Source organism: Poromitra crassiceps (assembly GCF_964638095.1).
Source record: "Poromitra crassiceps genome assembly, chromosome: 16".
Taxonomy (NCBI): domain Eukaryota; kingdom Metazoa; phylum Chordata; class Actinopteri; order Beryciformes; family Melamphaidae; genus Poromitra; species Poromitra crassiceps.
The window spans coordinates 5,033,226-5,049,016 of NC_139645.1; the positions used below are offsets into that span (position 1 = coordinate 5,033,226).

Below are 15,791 nucleotides of genomic sequence, written 5' to 3' on the forward strand. Positions count from 1 at the left end.
TTAGAGTAACTACCCCTTAATTACCCTTATTGTGAAGTTTTATCACTCCTTTCCTGTTAAGCTGCATCATGTCGACGTCAACAACACAGTTCAGGACTTTTGAGGTTTGAGCGAGCAACTCATTAATCCTCAATTTTGGACATTTGGTAAACAATGCAAAACTAAAGAGTGCACGGGAGGAAGTCTCGACTGTAAATATTTGCTTTGATTTTTGGAATTTGTTGGAAGTGAGGTTTTGTCTCTCATGCAGATGCTGACCTACTGTAGCTGGAGTCTGTGAGGGAAGCAACCAAGACAAGATGCTGGCTGCAGTGGGAAAACTATTGGCATGCACATACTATACAGTAGAGAAAGGGGGCTGCGTTCAAGAAAGACCACTGTTTGTTTAGTCGTGGGACTGAGGATCCCATCCAGATACTTTGAGCAGGGTCGTTTCATTCAGAACTAGGAAGTAGGAGGAGAAGATATAGAATGTCAGAGGGTGTCTTCCTCCTGCCACAAGAACTGACTGCCAATCATCTAAAAGCAGTGTTGGGCAAGTTACTTTCAAAATGTAATATACTACACATTACTAGTTACTTTCATTTGAAAGTAATAAGTTACTTTACATATTATTACTGTCTGTGACTGTGTAGAGTAACTTGTTACTTATTACACTACTTTTGCATTACTTTCACAACAGTAGCAGAATGACATCACCGCCCCGGAACCATCCTGAATAATAATTTCAACCGCCTTGAAGTCAGTGTAAACAATCCAGAATTCTAAATCTGATTATTTTCCTTTGTTATTGTCATCTATAGTGGTTATTTGCATAAAAACACAGTTTGATTAGGAAATGATTGTATCTTTATTTAAATATGTGCTTTGATTTAATAAAATGTAACTCAATTTGTAACTTGAGTTACTTGACAAAGTAACTGGTATAATATTACTGAAATCCTATAAGTAATAAGTGAGAGTTACTGCTAAAAGTAATATATTACATGTAATATGTTACTTTTGTAATGAGTTACCCCCAACACTGTCTAAAAGACACAGTTATGTCTAACCGCATTTGCATAATGCATATACACAAACTATGTGCTCCTTAACAGTCAGGTTTGTCCTCTTGGTCACCAATAGAGATTTACTTTGGGATTTGAGAAGCATGTGAAAATCATATTTGGAGAACAGCTATACAAACAGACAAAAATGAGTGATCTACCAAAGTCAAATATTGCTTCAATTTGCTTTCAAAGGACAACTGAAAGCACTTTGAAGATAATCCAACATAGTTAGATAGTCAAAGTAGATTCATCTAGGGGTCATAAAGCAAAAACAGCACCCATTTGTGGTCACCATGTGGAGCACTTGGACGTGTGATGCTTGACACACTGTCGTTTAAGAGGTTCAGGCTATGAAGGCCAATTTAGAGTTATTATACCGTTGATTGACTTTTATGGGCGATTTATGGGCCAAGTTATTAATTCTCTCTCATCCAGTAGATGTTACGCAACATCAGCTCAACCGCAACATCTTCTCAGTGTTCAGTAGTAACATTGTTTTATCTCAGTCAGTTAGAAGAACCTGGCAACTGCTAGCTTCCAATGTCTTCACAGTGACATGCAGTTGTGTGCGTAACACTGTAGCTGACCTGAGTTGGGTATGCTGCTGCTTATACGATGTGGCTTAAGCGTTGTCATGGAGGGCTAGTTTGGATGCCTGGAGGGTCTTTGGATGGTTAAAAAGGTCAACAGCTTGGTAAGCTGGCTGTTATGTATGGAGCACATCTGGTTTCACATTAGCCCATCCCCTCCCAGTGCATTTACCTTGGCCTGGGGTCCTGCAGATATCATGTGCCAAAATGGTCAAAAGTATATTGTCCATGTATCTTTCCAGAGAAAACCATTTTCGTGGAAACCCAGATCAAATGGAAAAAGGCTTCATTCAGATGCTTTTGGAGATGATTTGATGCTCGTGTTTGTTCAAACTATAGACTGTATAAAAATATGGACGTCGCCGCCATGATGTCACCCGCTGGTTTCTGGACTCGCGTTCTGAAGCGTCGAGTTTCGCATTGTGACCGTCGCCATCTTGTTTTCGTTTCAGCCATATTTGTCCGTGATCTGCGAGACTGGAGGAACTATTTTCTTTTGACCGAACTACACCCACTAGCTGCTACTGTAGCTAGTTCCTACAAAAGAAAATAGTTCCTACATGAAACTGCTCACGACATAGTCTGTGCATTATCTCGAGTAACCGGGTCATGATTTCTGGAAAGAGACAATGCTGTTGAGTTTGTCAAATGTATTTTTTTGGTGCTTCGAGCACCACAAGCCGAGTGCCATCCAGTTCCATTGTATTGGAGAGAAGGCAGACATCTCTGATAAACTCGGGCAACTAACACAAAACGATATAGATGGATAAATAGCACTAACAGGTGAGAGGAAAAATATGTTTTTTCGGATTTTAGGGTGAGCTGTTCCTTTAAAACTCAATCTACTAGCCCCATAACGAGGGTAACAGCCATGAGCATCTACACACATACTGTACACACGCCAGACTACTAGTATGCAATAGTTAACGTAAAAAGCGAGAGACGACATGATACCGCATATGCTATTCCTATATTCTTATCCGCATGAACATAGTGTAACGCAGAGAGGTGTCAGTGGAGTGTTATGTCCTGTGTGAGGATGCCTGCTAGCCACTGGTTCCTCCAGGTTTGCGCTGCGTCCGTGGGGCTGCTGCTCTGTGTCAGTGGGTCTGCGGGCGGCGCTCCTGCAGCTTGGTGTCGGGCCAAAGTGCACTAAAGTGGCCGCGCACCGGCAGCCACCGGGCCTGAGGTTTATTTATCTGGGCACGGAAGCCGGTACACAGAGGAAACCCAGCAAGAGCTCCCGACCCGACCCGTTAGAGAGGGCTGCCGATATTACTGGGGGAATATTAAATTGCTCTGCCACGTTTTAGGGGCTCGAGATGGAAACTGGACGGCCTCCACTCGCGTGCTTTCACCCACCGACACTTTCCCCCCTGTTTTACATCTCGCCTTCTCCTCGGTCAGACGACACCGACTGCTGCTCGGAGTCTGAGGGCAATTTGCCTTTCTCTTAAAAGCCATCAAAGCATCGCGGCATCAAAGAGCAAAGCAGCTCCCAGAATCGTTCGCATTTATGTGCAGAAAAATGACAGAAACTGTATCGCGGAGCTGACATTTCAAAACACCATAGCCTGCCTCCTACCTCTGTTTGTAAAATTACACCGTTCGCTCAGTTACTTTGTGATTTGATGTCGTTTTTTTAAAATGTGCATGTGTTCCCAATCCCAACAACACACAATCTATTTGAGTCTCTCTTTTCATGTTGTCTCCAGATAAACAGGATTCTCAGGAGAATGTTTGGCGGCTAGGCTAGCATCATCAAAGACCAGCTGGCAAGCGGAACATGGGAACCATTCATGCAACAGGATATGAGCAACGCGAGAATGTGTCAATATTTAGATGAATGTATATGCATGATAGATATGCCATGAATGGAGGTTTTCACCGGACAGAACAAAATGGGCTCTATGGTTGTGGCGTTTCAAGGTGCGATACACTCCGGGTCGCTTGACAGAACTCAACAGACCCAATTGTTCCGAGTCCAAAAAGGAGAGTGTGTCTGTCTGTCTGTCACCGCGCTAATGTTCTGTGGTAAAGCTGTGGTCTCCTGGGTTCTGCTTCTGCTTCTCGCAGTCTCAAACCCCCTGCATGATGTATCAGTCTCACTTGTCTAACTTGCTGCTGAAGAGGAGTGGGAGTTGCTAGTTGGATTCCCTGTTGTTGACTTCTTCTGCAGCTTATTAACACTTCAGAATATTCCCTATCTAAGGAATTATGTGTATTTCGGATTCTTGTCCAGGACGAACGATTCTTGACGGAATACAGCTGCTCAATATAACTGTAACCACTCCTCTGCATCTCAAAATCCAAACGATGACTAATGCCAACAAGTGCAATGGTATACGTCTGCTAGTTAACAAACATTGGGAGCTGAATAGACCCTTTTCACGGGGGCCATACCTGTGTTTACCCTGCCTTTTGGACACAAAATGGCCCCCGTGAAAAGGGTCTATCGCAACTCTTTTACTAAAAGCCTGCACAATTTAATTTAGCATTGTATTTGATCTTATTTTTTATCTTAAGCGTTAACTATCGTTAACACACTCGACGACCTTCACACCATAAACTAATACGAACGATGTTTGTTTGGACTAGTTGTGTTAACATTTAGCAAGACCGTGACTTTAGCAATGAGGGACGAGCTCTCACCAATCAGTAGCTTGCTGCAGCGCACACGGTTCTCTGCGTGGATTCGCCGCCATCTCTCTGCGTCCTCCACGCCGTCGAGCCCCGCCCGGTCTGGTCCGGAGTCGGACCCTCTCTCTCTGGTGAAGCCCTCCGCTCGGCAAGCACCCGACGACCACCTGGTCCGATCGCTCCGTTGTCTTTGCTGAACTCCAGCATGCAGGCGAAGATCTGTTGAAACGGCCCATAGACAAATTGTTACATACATAAAGTGATGGATGGGACCCGTGTCCCAGGGTAAAGAGTCAAAGAGGCATTAGGCCGTCCATATTTCCATCAAGAGTAAAGTCTTTAGTCCATGACGCCACATGGGAAAGCATTCTCCCATGCGCTCGCCCATCCGCAGCTCCTCTCACACGAATGTCTCTCAAGCAAACAATTCTCACTCTTCCCGCTTCCGTCAGGGCGGGAAATGACGTCGCAGCCCCCCCGCCTCTCACAAGCTTAGCCAATCACAACGGCCCAAACTGATAACGCACAAATATTCTCAAGTCACTCAGGCAAAATGGCTCTGAGTGACAGATAAACTAACCAATAATGCTAAAAATTGTATCTACTCACGGATCGCACCTTAACAGATGGTTCATCCAATCACGTGCCAGGTAGCTTTTTGAAAGGCCCTTTCAAAATTTGTCTAACGCGTTCCCAGATTCTGTGAAAGCAAACCATCTGGCAGCATCAGGTTAGCGACAGAGAGACTTGTTTAAAATCTCATTTCAATTCTTGCTTTATTTAAGGACAGATTGGAGCATATTGCTGTCTGAGAGGTTTGGGGACACCAGCTAGAAAGTTATGTATTTATAACTTCTTCTTTTTTTTTTTATAACTGAGGCTGCTGCTTGATTGAACATGGTGATATAGTTGAGTTAGTAGCACGGGGAGAACAGTGACAAGAGATGCTATGCTGACAGGGATGAGGGACAACATAGGCAAAGAGCATCGGCCCAAGACTTGAGCTTTGTAGGCATGCACACCATCAACGAAGCAGAAAACGCCACGGTGGCTCAGTGGTTAGCACTGTCGCCTCACAGCAAGAAGGTCCCGTGTTCGAACCCCGGTCCGTCCCAGGTCCTTTCTGTGTGGAGTTTGCATGTTCTCCCCGTGTTCGTGTGGGTTTTCTCCCACCATCAAAGACATGTATGTTAGGGTTAATACTCCTGTCAGTGCCCCTGACCAAGGAAATGGCAAAAGAACTGGAGTTGGTCCCCTGGCGCTGCACTGCGGCTGCCCACTGCTCCTAGTTCTAGGAAGGTTCCTAGTAGAGGATGGGTCAAATGCAGAGGAGGAATTTCCTCATGGGGATAAATAAAGGATAACTTAACTTAAAAAAAATAAAATTATCTTCTTCATTAACCAAAACATAACTGATAGTCTTCATAGCTGTGGTGGAAATGACAAGATTCTGTTTGTTTACATGCTATGATTCACAAATTCGTCCAATAAATGTCCGACCTGCACGACCTATATAACTCATTCCGAGCGTGTGGGGTCAATCAGGTTCAAGACGACCCTGGGCGCCGCACTGACTTCACCTTGACCTCAATTCTCATTTGTTTTGCGGTACGACTCAAATTCGTCTTTTCAAACCTTGTTGATCATTCCTTCACCTTGTTGCTTACATTCAACTGAGTTCCCCCCTAGCAGCAGGGGGGAAAAAGGCACACTTGACTTGACCCGACCCTCACAGATGGCTCGAGTGCTCTGAGAGAGTGGGGAAGCGTGGAGTGGAGTGGTAAAGGGGTTGAATAAGCCCCGCAGTGTGTGGACAAGAGCCTGGGAGACGACAGGAGGAGCTCTGTGGGGAGGTGGGCTTTACAACCAGGGGGCCTGTGTGTGCCGTGCTGCTCCGTGAAATCCATCTCCTCCACACAGCTCAGATGTTGGGGCTCAAACTGAGAAAAACACATTATGTTGAAGCAATAATACTCCCTTAACAACTCCACTCTGTGTCTCATTAAGCATGAGAAAGCTGCCTTCACTTTCTTTCAATTTCCTCTTCCTTTCTCGCTGTGAAGTCTACTACTGTATGTGAGCGGTGTTTATTCCCTAATCTATCTAGCCCAGAGGTTCTCAAATGTTTTTCAGCCAAGGAGGAACCCCTTATAACAGGGATACTCAACTTGCTTTGGCTCGGGGGCCACTTTTGCAAAATGACATGAGACCTAGGGGCCAGTTAATAAACAAACATTAATATTCATATTTCTGTAGCAGATTGTAGGTTTTTGGGGTGTCAGCCGGAGTTTAGTCTCACAATTTTATGAACACCGGATAGTTAGTTAGTTAGGTTAAGGTAAGTTAGTTAAGACAGAGGTTCTCAAATGTTTTTCAGCCAAGGACCCCTTACTTACAAGATAGAAAATATACCGGGGACCTCCTCATTCCGATTTGTGATTTTGGGATCAACTTAATTGTTTCCACGGTAACGTGCTTGATTTTTAAACTGATAGGTTTGTCAGATTAGAATGTAATCCATGAACCATTTTAGATTTAAAGCATAACATATTTTCGTTGAACTATGAAGCTTTTGCACACAAAAAAAGTGTTTCCCCCCTCCCCCCTGAAAACTTTTCGCGGACCGCCTGGCAAAGTGCCATGGACCCCTGGGGGTCGCCGGACCCCCATTTGAGAACCACTGATCTAGCCTGTATATTTTTGGCTGCAGTTCAACCATAATTGAGTATCAGTGTAGAAAGGCACACCAGTGTAAGAAGGGCAAAATGACCTTTGACCCTTACCTTACAGTAGCTGAGACATAAACAGTGTTGGGTGTAACTCATTACAAAAGTAACATATTACATGTAATATATTACTTTTAGCTGTAACTCAGTAATATAACTTATTTCAGTAATATTATACCAGTTACTTTGTCATGTAACTCAAGTTACAAATTGAGTTACATTTTATTAAATCAAAGCAAATATTTAAAAAAGATACAATCATTTCCTAATCAAACTGTGTGTTTTTATGCAAATAACCACTATAGATGACAATAACAAAGGAAAAGAATAACATTTAGAATTTTGGATTGTTTATACTGACTTCAAGGCGGTTGAATTTTTTGGGGGGGATGGTTCCGGGGCGACGATGTCATTCTGCTGCTGCTGTTGTTTTGGTAAAAGTAATGCAAAAGTAGTGTAATAAGTAACGAGTTACTCTACACAGAAAGTAATATTGTAAAGTAACTTATTACTTTCAAATAAAAGTAACTAGTAATATGTAGTATATTACATTTTGAAAGTAACTTGCCCAACACTGGACATAAATCACCATGAGACAGTACTACAACACTAACACAACTAGGAGAGGGCTGGCAACGGGTGAAGAAGGCATCAGTTATGGGATTAAGTAGAAGATAGATGAACGGAGAGATGGATTGAGAGGAAGTCAGAGTGCTAGACGATGATGTTCTCCCCTGCTCTCCTCTGCCAAAGAGGAAAATCTCACTCAAGGTTCTCCTCCTCTGCTGGAAATGAAAAAGCTGAAGGATGTTGTCATCATTAATACGATTTTTCTGTCTGGTGACAGCCAGGAGCAATATGAAAATACCTTCTCTGATCAACGTTTTAATCAAAAACAGAAATTTGCGACTCTTTTTCCGTCGTCCGGTCACGCTGTCCAAGGATGTGAGAGAGGACTTTAATCACATAAATTTGGAAATCCGGTTCCTTCTTTGATCGGGTCTCGTCGTAGCGGCCTTTGTTTTCCTCTCTTGCACGTCACATTACACTTGTCCACGAATTATGCTTTCCCACACGCTCTAATCAGGACGTAACCACAGAGCTCAACACGGCTTCACTCGTGCACCATCAGACGTAATTAGATTGTCAGGCGCCTCGCTCGCATTTGATGTTGCTGAGCTCAAACAGTGCGACTGTGCAGTCAGAAAAGTGACTCATTTGCTCGTCCTACCAAGCTGGTAATTGCCTAAATTGCAATCAATTAGTCACTGACTAGGTCCAGATCTTTGTCTGGTAGGCATCTTCTCTAACTGCTTTCCCAGTCTGATTAGCATTGTCTAGCTTCCTTACCACCGAATTGTGAACATCTGAACTGAGGACACAGCTTTTAAATATTTGACTTGGTCATCTTGTCTGTTGTGAGGTTACCTACTAGGGCTGTCACGATACTAGAATTTCTACTTTGATACCGATATACCCAGGAAAATATCGATACTCGATACCATTTTCGATACCACGACATGACAACACATCAAGAGGAATGAAAAATAAACAAAGACAGATGGATGGACAGACGTACGCTTCTCCTACCATAATCTATGTCTGATAAAACTAATTTAAAACTTTGCACTTACACAGCAGATTAGCCCTGCTCTAGTCATCGGCCTATCAGAACACAGGAGATTACCCCTGCTCTAGTCATCAGCCTATCAGAACACCTTGAGCTTGTTGAAGCAACAGATACCCACCAATGACAGGGAGGGAGAAATCAGTAGTATGTTTGATTTTTCATTATAGGCACTGCTGATATTGATACTGTTACAAATGAGCATTGTATCAGTTGACATTTTTTAGTATTGATACTTATCAATACTATCGATACCTATCGCAAATGAGTATTGTAGCCGTTTCAAATCTTTAGTATTGATTTTTATCGATACTTTTGACAACCCTAGTACCTACACCGTATAAGTGACAGAAACGTCTTTGTGGGAATGTAGCAGTGGCTAAGTAGGTGGTCTTGTAGATGCTACGCTGTTTGACTGCTGTGTGGTATGTGTTTCTTTAAAAAGAAGTTGATTGAGGCCTGTCAGTCAAATGTGACGGACAGCTCTACCTCTCTGCAAGCTTCTAGGATGAATATTGACATGCCTTCCAGGGGAAGTGTGTGTTTACAGTAGGGCAGAGGGGTCAGACAGGGATGAGTTTATTGTAAGGAGTGGTCAGAACACAGACAGTCACTATTCTGACATGTTAGTACAAGAACTTTGCGGTTGTTTGTTGCACTTAGGCCAGGTGTTATGGTCTGGACATTTTCCATAAAACACTCCACACGTTCCAAACACCAGGAGCCGAGTGCACCGGCTGGGCGTAAAAAAGTAGGTCTTAACTGTTACGCCGGTCTTAGCTACGCCCGACGTTGTGATTTGAATTTACACCGAGTGCACCAAGCCTGACTTACCATGGTCGTAGCTGCGCCCGGTCTTTAGGCTGCGGACGTGCGCGTCCACGTGAATACGTGCTTGTTGCCAAGCAACACACTTCTCTCAGACGAGCTCGAGACAGTTGACAGACAGCTCCAACTCAGCTCAGACTTATAGAGTTGTATTCAAAGCGTAGAAACGTTCTCACAGCTCAATTTAACAGCGCCAACACAAAAACAGAATCACAAGTGCAATCAGTAATGAATGTGATGGCGGACTGCGCACTGCGGGCAGTTGACGAAGTCAGGAAGAAATGGGAAGATCTTCCGACGCATCAGCTTTTAAAAACCCGCCGACGAGCGGAGGTCCTGCGCCCAAAACGTCACACACATATCGATCGATATTTTTGGAGAAGATTCCCCCGCATCACAGGACTGAACGGCACTGACAGCACAGAGCTGTCAGTCCCGACAGCGCAGATCAAGATGAGACAGCTGTCAGTGCCTTGGGTGTAACTTTTACGCCTGCTCCATACCAGACGTAAAAGTTACACCCAGGCGCAGCGCATACAGGGCTTAAGACTACATGGTGCACTAGTCATAAAATTAAGTTAGTCGTAACTTTGAGTTCTACGTCGGACGTAGCGTTACACCTACATGTAGGCGTACGCCCAGCTGGTGCACTCAGCTCCAGTAGTCACAGTTAAATCCTCCTGGACTTCAGGTTCAGTTCAGTTTATATAGCCTGTTACAAAAGGTTTTTTAACGTAGGTCACTAATTGAGACAACAATAAGACAACATTTAATGTCATTGTCTAGGAATTATTATGGCCGGTATTCGACCCAGCCTACAATTAGCAGCATCCCACACCAGTGTCTAGTGTAACTGAGTCTCTCCCTACGTGACAGTGCCTAGTGTAACATTACAGTTGGTCTCTCATATAATATAATTATATATATTATAATATATTCTTATTATATATATATATATATATATATATATATATATATATACACATACATACAGGCGCGGACTGCATAATTGGGCACGTCAGGCAAATGCCCGGTGGCCTGGCCTGCAAAAAAAAAAAAAAAAAGTGTGCCCGCAGTCAGGCCACTCACTGAACAGCAGGCCAGGCGCCGCCTACTGGTTTACTAGTGGGTTTATTACTTTATTCAGGGTTAAAGTGGGTGCATCTCATTGTGAAATTGGACTCGGCCCAAATTGGGCTTCAAACGGCCCAAATCTGGCTTCAAACGGCCCAAATTGGGTCACGTCGGCCCGTATCGGCCTGGCCTGCTTGGTATCTAATGCCCGGCCTGAATTATGATCCCAGTCCGCCCCTGTATATATATAATAATATATAAGGAATTCCTCTCAGACTGATGTCATGACTATGATCCCCCCCACCTCAAGCCGTATCATAACATATCTCCTTATCACCAGCATGTCTCAATGTGCTTGGTGGTCACTGGTGGAGATGTTGGTGTTAAATAGAACGTTCTCCTCCAGCCTGCTGCTGCTGCTGTTGCTGCTGCTGCTGCTGCTGCTGATGATGATGATGCTGCTGCTGATGATGACGATGGCTGTCTTTCTCTCATTGTCTTGTTCTCCAGGATTCCACGACTGTTTCAACATCGACACAAAAAACTACCGGCTCATCAAAGGTCCCAAGCAGGCCCAGTTTGGATACACTGTTCAGCAACATGTGGCCGCCGGGGGAGAAAAGTGGTAAGGGACTTATACACTGCATATACACTATTCCTTTAGCCCATTGATACCCGATGCAGCATTTGTGTGTGTATCCCTTTAAGACCGCAGTCTTAAAGGGATACACACACAAATGAGGGATATACACGTAAATGCTGCATCAGGTATCAATGCGTTAAGGTGTTGTACCAGCCCAATTACACTAACTCGTGGTTTGCACATAGTTAATTATTTCTCTAAATCACGTGCACAACTTGAAGGAACACCCGAGTTGTTCATGCTTTTGTAAACAATAACGAAATGGTTCCAACTGGTTCAAGTATACATACTACAGCATGCGCTGGGACGCGTCATCAGTGATGTTAACTGGGGTCGTGGGGTGTTTCGGGTCTGTCAACATCATACACCCTCGCCCAGTAGACCCAGCCGAGGCCGATTACGACCCCGACCCGCGTCCCAGAAGCAGCCGCTCACGGATCAGCCTTCCTACTCTGTCTGCAACGTTGCCTGCGGAAGGGTTGATCACGCCCAATCCGCTGCAATAGAGTTTAGTGCTACACCGCAGTATTGTGAGACCTTCGGTGCATGGAGGTCTAAGGCCCTGTGGGGTGATTCCAGGCCGGGCACCTCCTTCGTCTCACCAGAACCTCCTGTGGCAAAAGGCAATCCTACCATGCCGTACCATGGGCAGGGAGGATGCCTCAAGGAGGCCTGCGCGCTGCACGTCATACACCTGCGACGAGCACCTCGCTCTAGCCTGAAGGACCCCAGGCCGCGCCGATGTTTACGCAGATTTTCAGGAGGCTAATCCGTAGCGTTTGTGGATTTCTCCCTCACGAGAGAGCCAGGCTGGGGTGCTAAAACCCATCCCGTACCGGATGCCGTCTCTCCGACCGTCAACTGTCTCTCCAGCTTGTCACCAAACTATACTTGGTTGTCACCTAGTCTATTCCCAAGTGTCACTGGCCAGGGGGAGCCAGGGGTTTCGGTTCAAGTATACATACTACTGCATGCGCTGGGACGCGTCAACTTACTATACTGTATATCGTCAAGCTATTGTTGTTGGTGATTTTCAAGATCACACCCTTCGTTAGGTAAAAAAGGTTCAATGAATGAATGAATGTATTATTAATTCATTCACTATAGCCCTGTTTTAAGTGAGAAGGTAGATTCTGTGAAAATTCAAGTCAGGACCGACCAAAGTTAAAATCATCCACACATATGCCAACTTAAACCTGTTCTCAAGGTGTTCCAAGGTACAACTAAGTTCCGTAGTTATGCCTAAGCTAGCTACTTCAAATTATATTTCTACCACGACAGCAGGAATATTTCTCCAAAGTACCTACAGTAATTCATACTCTTAAGCTTAACCATCTAGTGAGTCTGTATTGACCATCAGCCACAAGCTAAACCTTCATTATCCATATGTAGAGCAGACAAGCAATTTAGCATCTGAGAACGTATATTATTGCTGCTTCTGTGTAAATGCCAGAAATGAGTCGGGTGGCCTATGGTTAAGATGAAAAGGTCAAGTACATGACTACTGTAAAACATAAGTCAGTGCAGTCTGTGTTGCTTGGCAGTGAGATGATAAGATGTCTCTGGTTTATTCCCAGGACAGATAGTGATCTAGCGCTCTCAACGTTCTCCTCCCCCATGCGTTTGTGCCAACGTTCTCCTCCCCCATGCGTTTGTGCTTGCGACACAACTTTTCTTCGTCTGGTAGCTGGACGGATGGATATTTCACATTCATCATATTACCTCATAGCAGCCCCTGACTTCTTATGCACACTGTTATTAGGCCAATTGGCACTGTGCGGTGGCCCAAATTCGCTTCTGGCATCTCCAGTATGTCTGTTGGCCCGCCGGCAGCGCTGTGCTGGAGGCATGCCCAGCTGCAGCGCTGCTTCTGTGTGTGTGTGTGTGTGTGTGTGTGTGTGTGTGTGTGTGTGTGTGTGTGTGTGGCCCGTGTGCAAATCAAGTTGTGCGAGTGCATGCACACACTTTTGATGTGCACGAGTATTATACACACATAGGTATGTATGTATATATTAATATGCATGCATTGCATACAGTATGTTTTTTCCCCCCCTGTACTGAGTTCCAATAGCTTCCCATCATTGCGGTTGAGCTGCTTCCAACAAAGAAACATTTTCATACTGTTCTTTTATCGTTGTTGTTGGATGTACTTTACTTTCGTGACTGATGTTATAGCATTTTTTATTGTTTTCATAGCATTCTGAACTGTCTGGCCACTTATATTGACGCCAATTATGGCAATTATTGTGTCGTTCTGGATAACATGATAAATGAAAATTGTAAATTCTTTTAAAAACTATCCTACCATTCCCGATCTTTATACTTTTGGATTTTCAAATATTCCTTTTATCATGTTGTACACTTGGCGAACGTATCAAGGCTCACACTCCTCACCGCCAATGAATAGGCAGAATTATTTGTGCCTGATGGCACTCGTGTTGTAACAGCACTGTGGTAGAAATGGAAAGTTGGTCATTATCAGAGGTATTTATTTATCTTTCATAATTTCCTTCACAGAACTGTTCTATCGTATTAGACTAATTGGTTACCTGAGGACTATTGCACTAACTCACTAATACAAAGGCACCAGTGTGTATGGTGAACGTTGAGTTCAAAGTGTGTTTACTGTCCCATGCTGAGACGTTTACGGACCTTCCTGGCAGATTACTCACACACTGTTTGGTAGTCGGAATGAGGCTGACCGCGCACGTGTGCGTGTGTGTGTGTGTGTGTGTGTGTGAGTGTGAGTGTGCGTGTGTGCGTGCGTGTGTGTGTGAGTGTGCGTAAAAGTAAAAAAAAAACATTCTAAAAGAGGCTTTAGAGTATTGCCGTTGGCAATACAACCACTGTACTGTACTGGCTGATTGTCATATAGTTACAGTAAATCAGAGAGTCAGTTAAATAGGCTAAGGGCATGTGTGCACATACAGTAGTACTAGCAGTTAAGAGTTTTGATTTTTGTGAGGAGAAATAATAAAAAGCAGATCACGGAAACAATACCTGACGTTAGCTTAGCAGCTGCTAGCTCAGTAATCAGCTGGTTAGCACTTCTAACAGACAAAACAATGTTGTGCACAACAAGCAAATGCTTACTGTAACAGATACTTCCAATAGGCTACATGTCCGATATAATCCATACATACGATCGCTGTTACACTAGCCCAGTGATCCTCACTATTTCTTCGATGAGAGCCGCACTGGCAGGACAAAGTCAATAGGAGAGCCACTTTTACTGCAAAACACCAAAAGCCACCCCAACCAAGCACATCTGCCTACCATTTTTTTGTTTTATTGTTTTACAGACACAGACACACACACACACACACACACACACACACACATATATACCAGTTTCCCTTAGAAAATCTTTCAGGCCTGGAGGGATTTCGAAACGTACCCCGACCGCAACGGTGGGGACCATCGCTCGCGACGCTAAAGTTTTAGCTAATCTGTTCACATCTATGTTCGCAATGGCATCCCAAGTATCATCATACTATTATGGGATGCGATGCGAACAGTTGTATTATGGGATGTGCGTTTCCCAGGCAACGACACACGTTGACACGTTTTGGAACAGCGCTGCACACTGGCACAATGCTCCTAAAAGCAAAATGCTTATTGTTTTGAATGATTTGGCACCTTCTATTACTGTCAACACTGTCAACACCAGTATTGTTGTATTGTAATAATATGCCATAAAGTTTTATTTAAATTTTGGGGAGAGCAGGGGATTTTTTTTTTGTTTGTAATTTCTTAGTCGCCAACTAAAGCTTCGAGAGCCGCCAGCGTCTCGCGAGCCACGCAATGAGGAACTAGGCACTAGCCTAACATCAATTCACAGATTACGTCCTATTTCTCCACCGTCTTGTTTCACTTCCTCCATGTTTGTTGTTGCTACGGGAAACGGCCCAGCGTCTCTCTGGGATCGTGATTCGTCGGCTGGGTTTGCGACGTCACCTGGCTCTTTTCTGTCAGGTTGAACATTTCTCCCCCTTTGAAAGCGCTCCGCTCTGACGGAAAGAAAAACGTCGGCGGGCTGCAGCGCCACCGCCTTTAGTGCGCCCTGTGGTCACTTCCTGTTGCTTTTAATGAGGAAAGGACGCTGCATGGCGCTATATGGAAACTCAGCCTAAGCTGATGATTGCGAGCTCTCCACTGTGTGTGTGTGTGTGTGTGTGTGTGTGTGTGTGCGCGCGTGTGTGTGTGTGCGTGTGTGCGCGTGCGTACAGGAAGGGAGTTGATGTGACACACTTGGTGGGTGAAGTGACAAACCGATCGTAGCTGCCAGGTGACAGAAGTCGCAGCGTTCCTTTGTCACCACACACCGCCATGTTCCCATATAACCTAAAGCCCGGGGACGCTAGTGTCAGCGAACTAGGGATGTTCATTTTGAAAAATTTCCAGAATCGATAATCGGTGAGAATTAACGATCAATTATCGATTATCGATTTTATTAATACTTAGAAAATTTTCAATATTTTCAATATTTTCAATTTTTTTTTTTTTTTTACTAAATGAATGCCTATGGCAGAAAATACGAAAGACAACGTGTTCTCCTCAATGAACTCTTTATTTCAATGTGTCTCCTCTCCAACACTGCTGTCCCCGGCGCAT

General features: G+C 44.2%; 1 protein-coding gene across 1 annotated transcript in view; it reads left to right on the forward strand.

Annotated features, from left to right (window-relative positions):
* The window catches only part of LOC310791653 (integrin alpha-11-like), a gene marked incomplete at its 5' end in the record, with an annotated part of 85,784 nt that overhangs the window by 1,897 nt on the left and 68,096 nt on the right, over positions 1-15,791 (forward strand). The window contains one exon of the mRNA XM_083653303.1: positions 11,045-11,159. Coding sequence (XP_083509429.1) covers positions 11,045-11,159 — 115 coding nt within the window. The remainder of the gene's footprint in view (positions 1-11,044; positions 11,160-15,791) is intronic.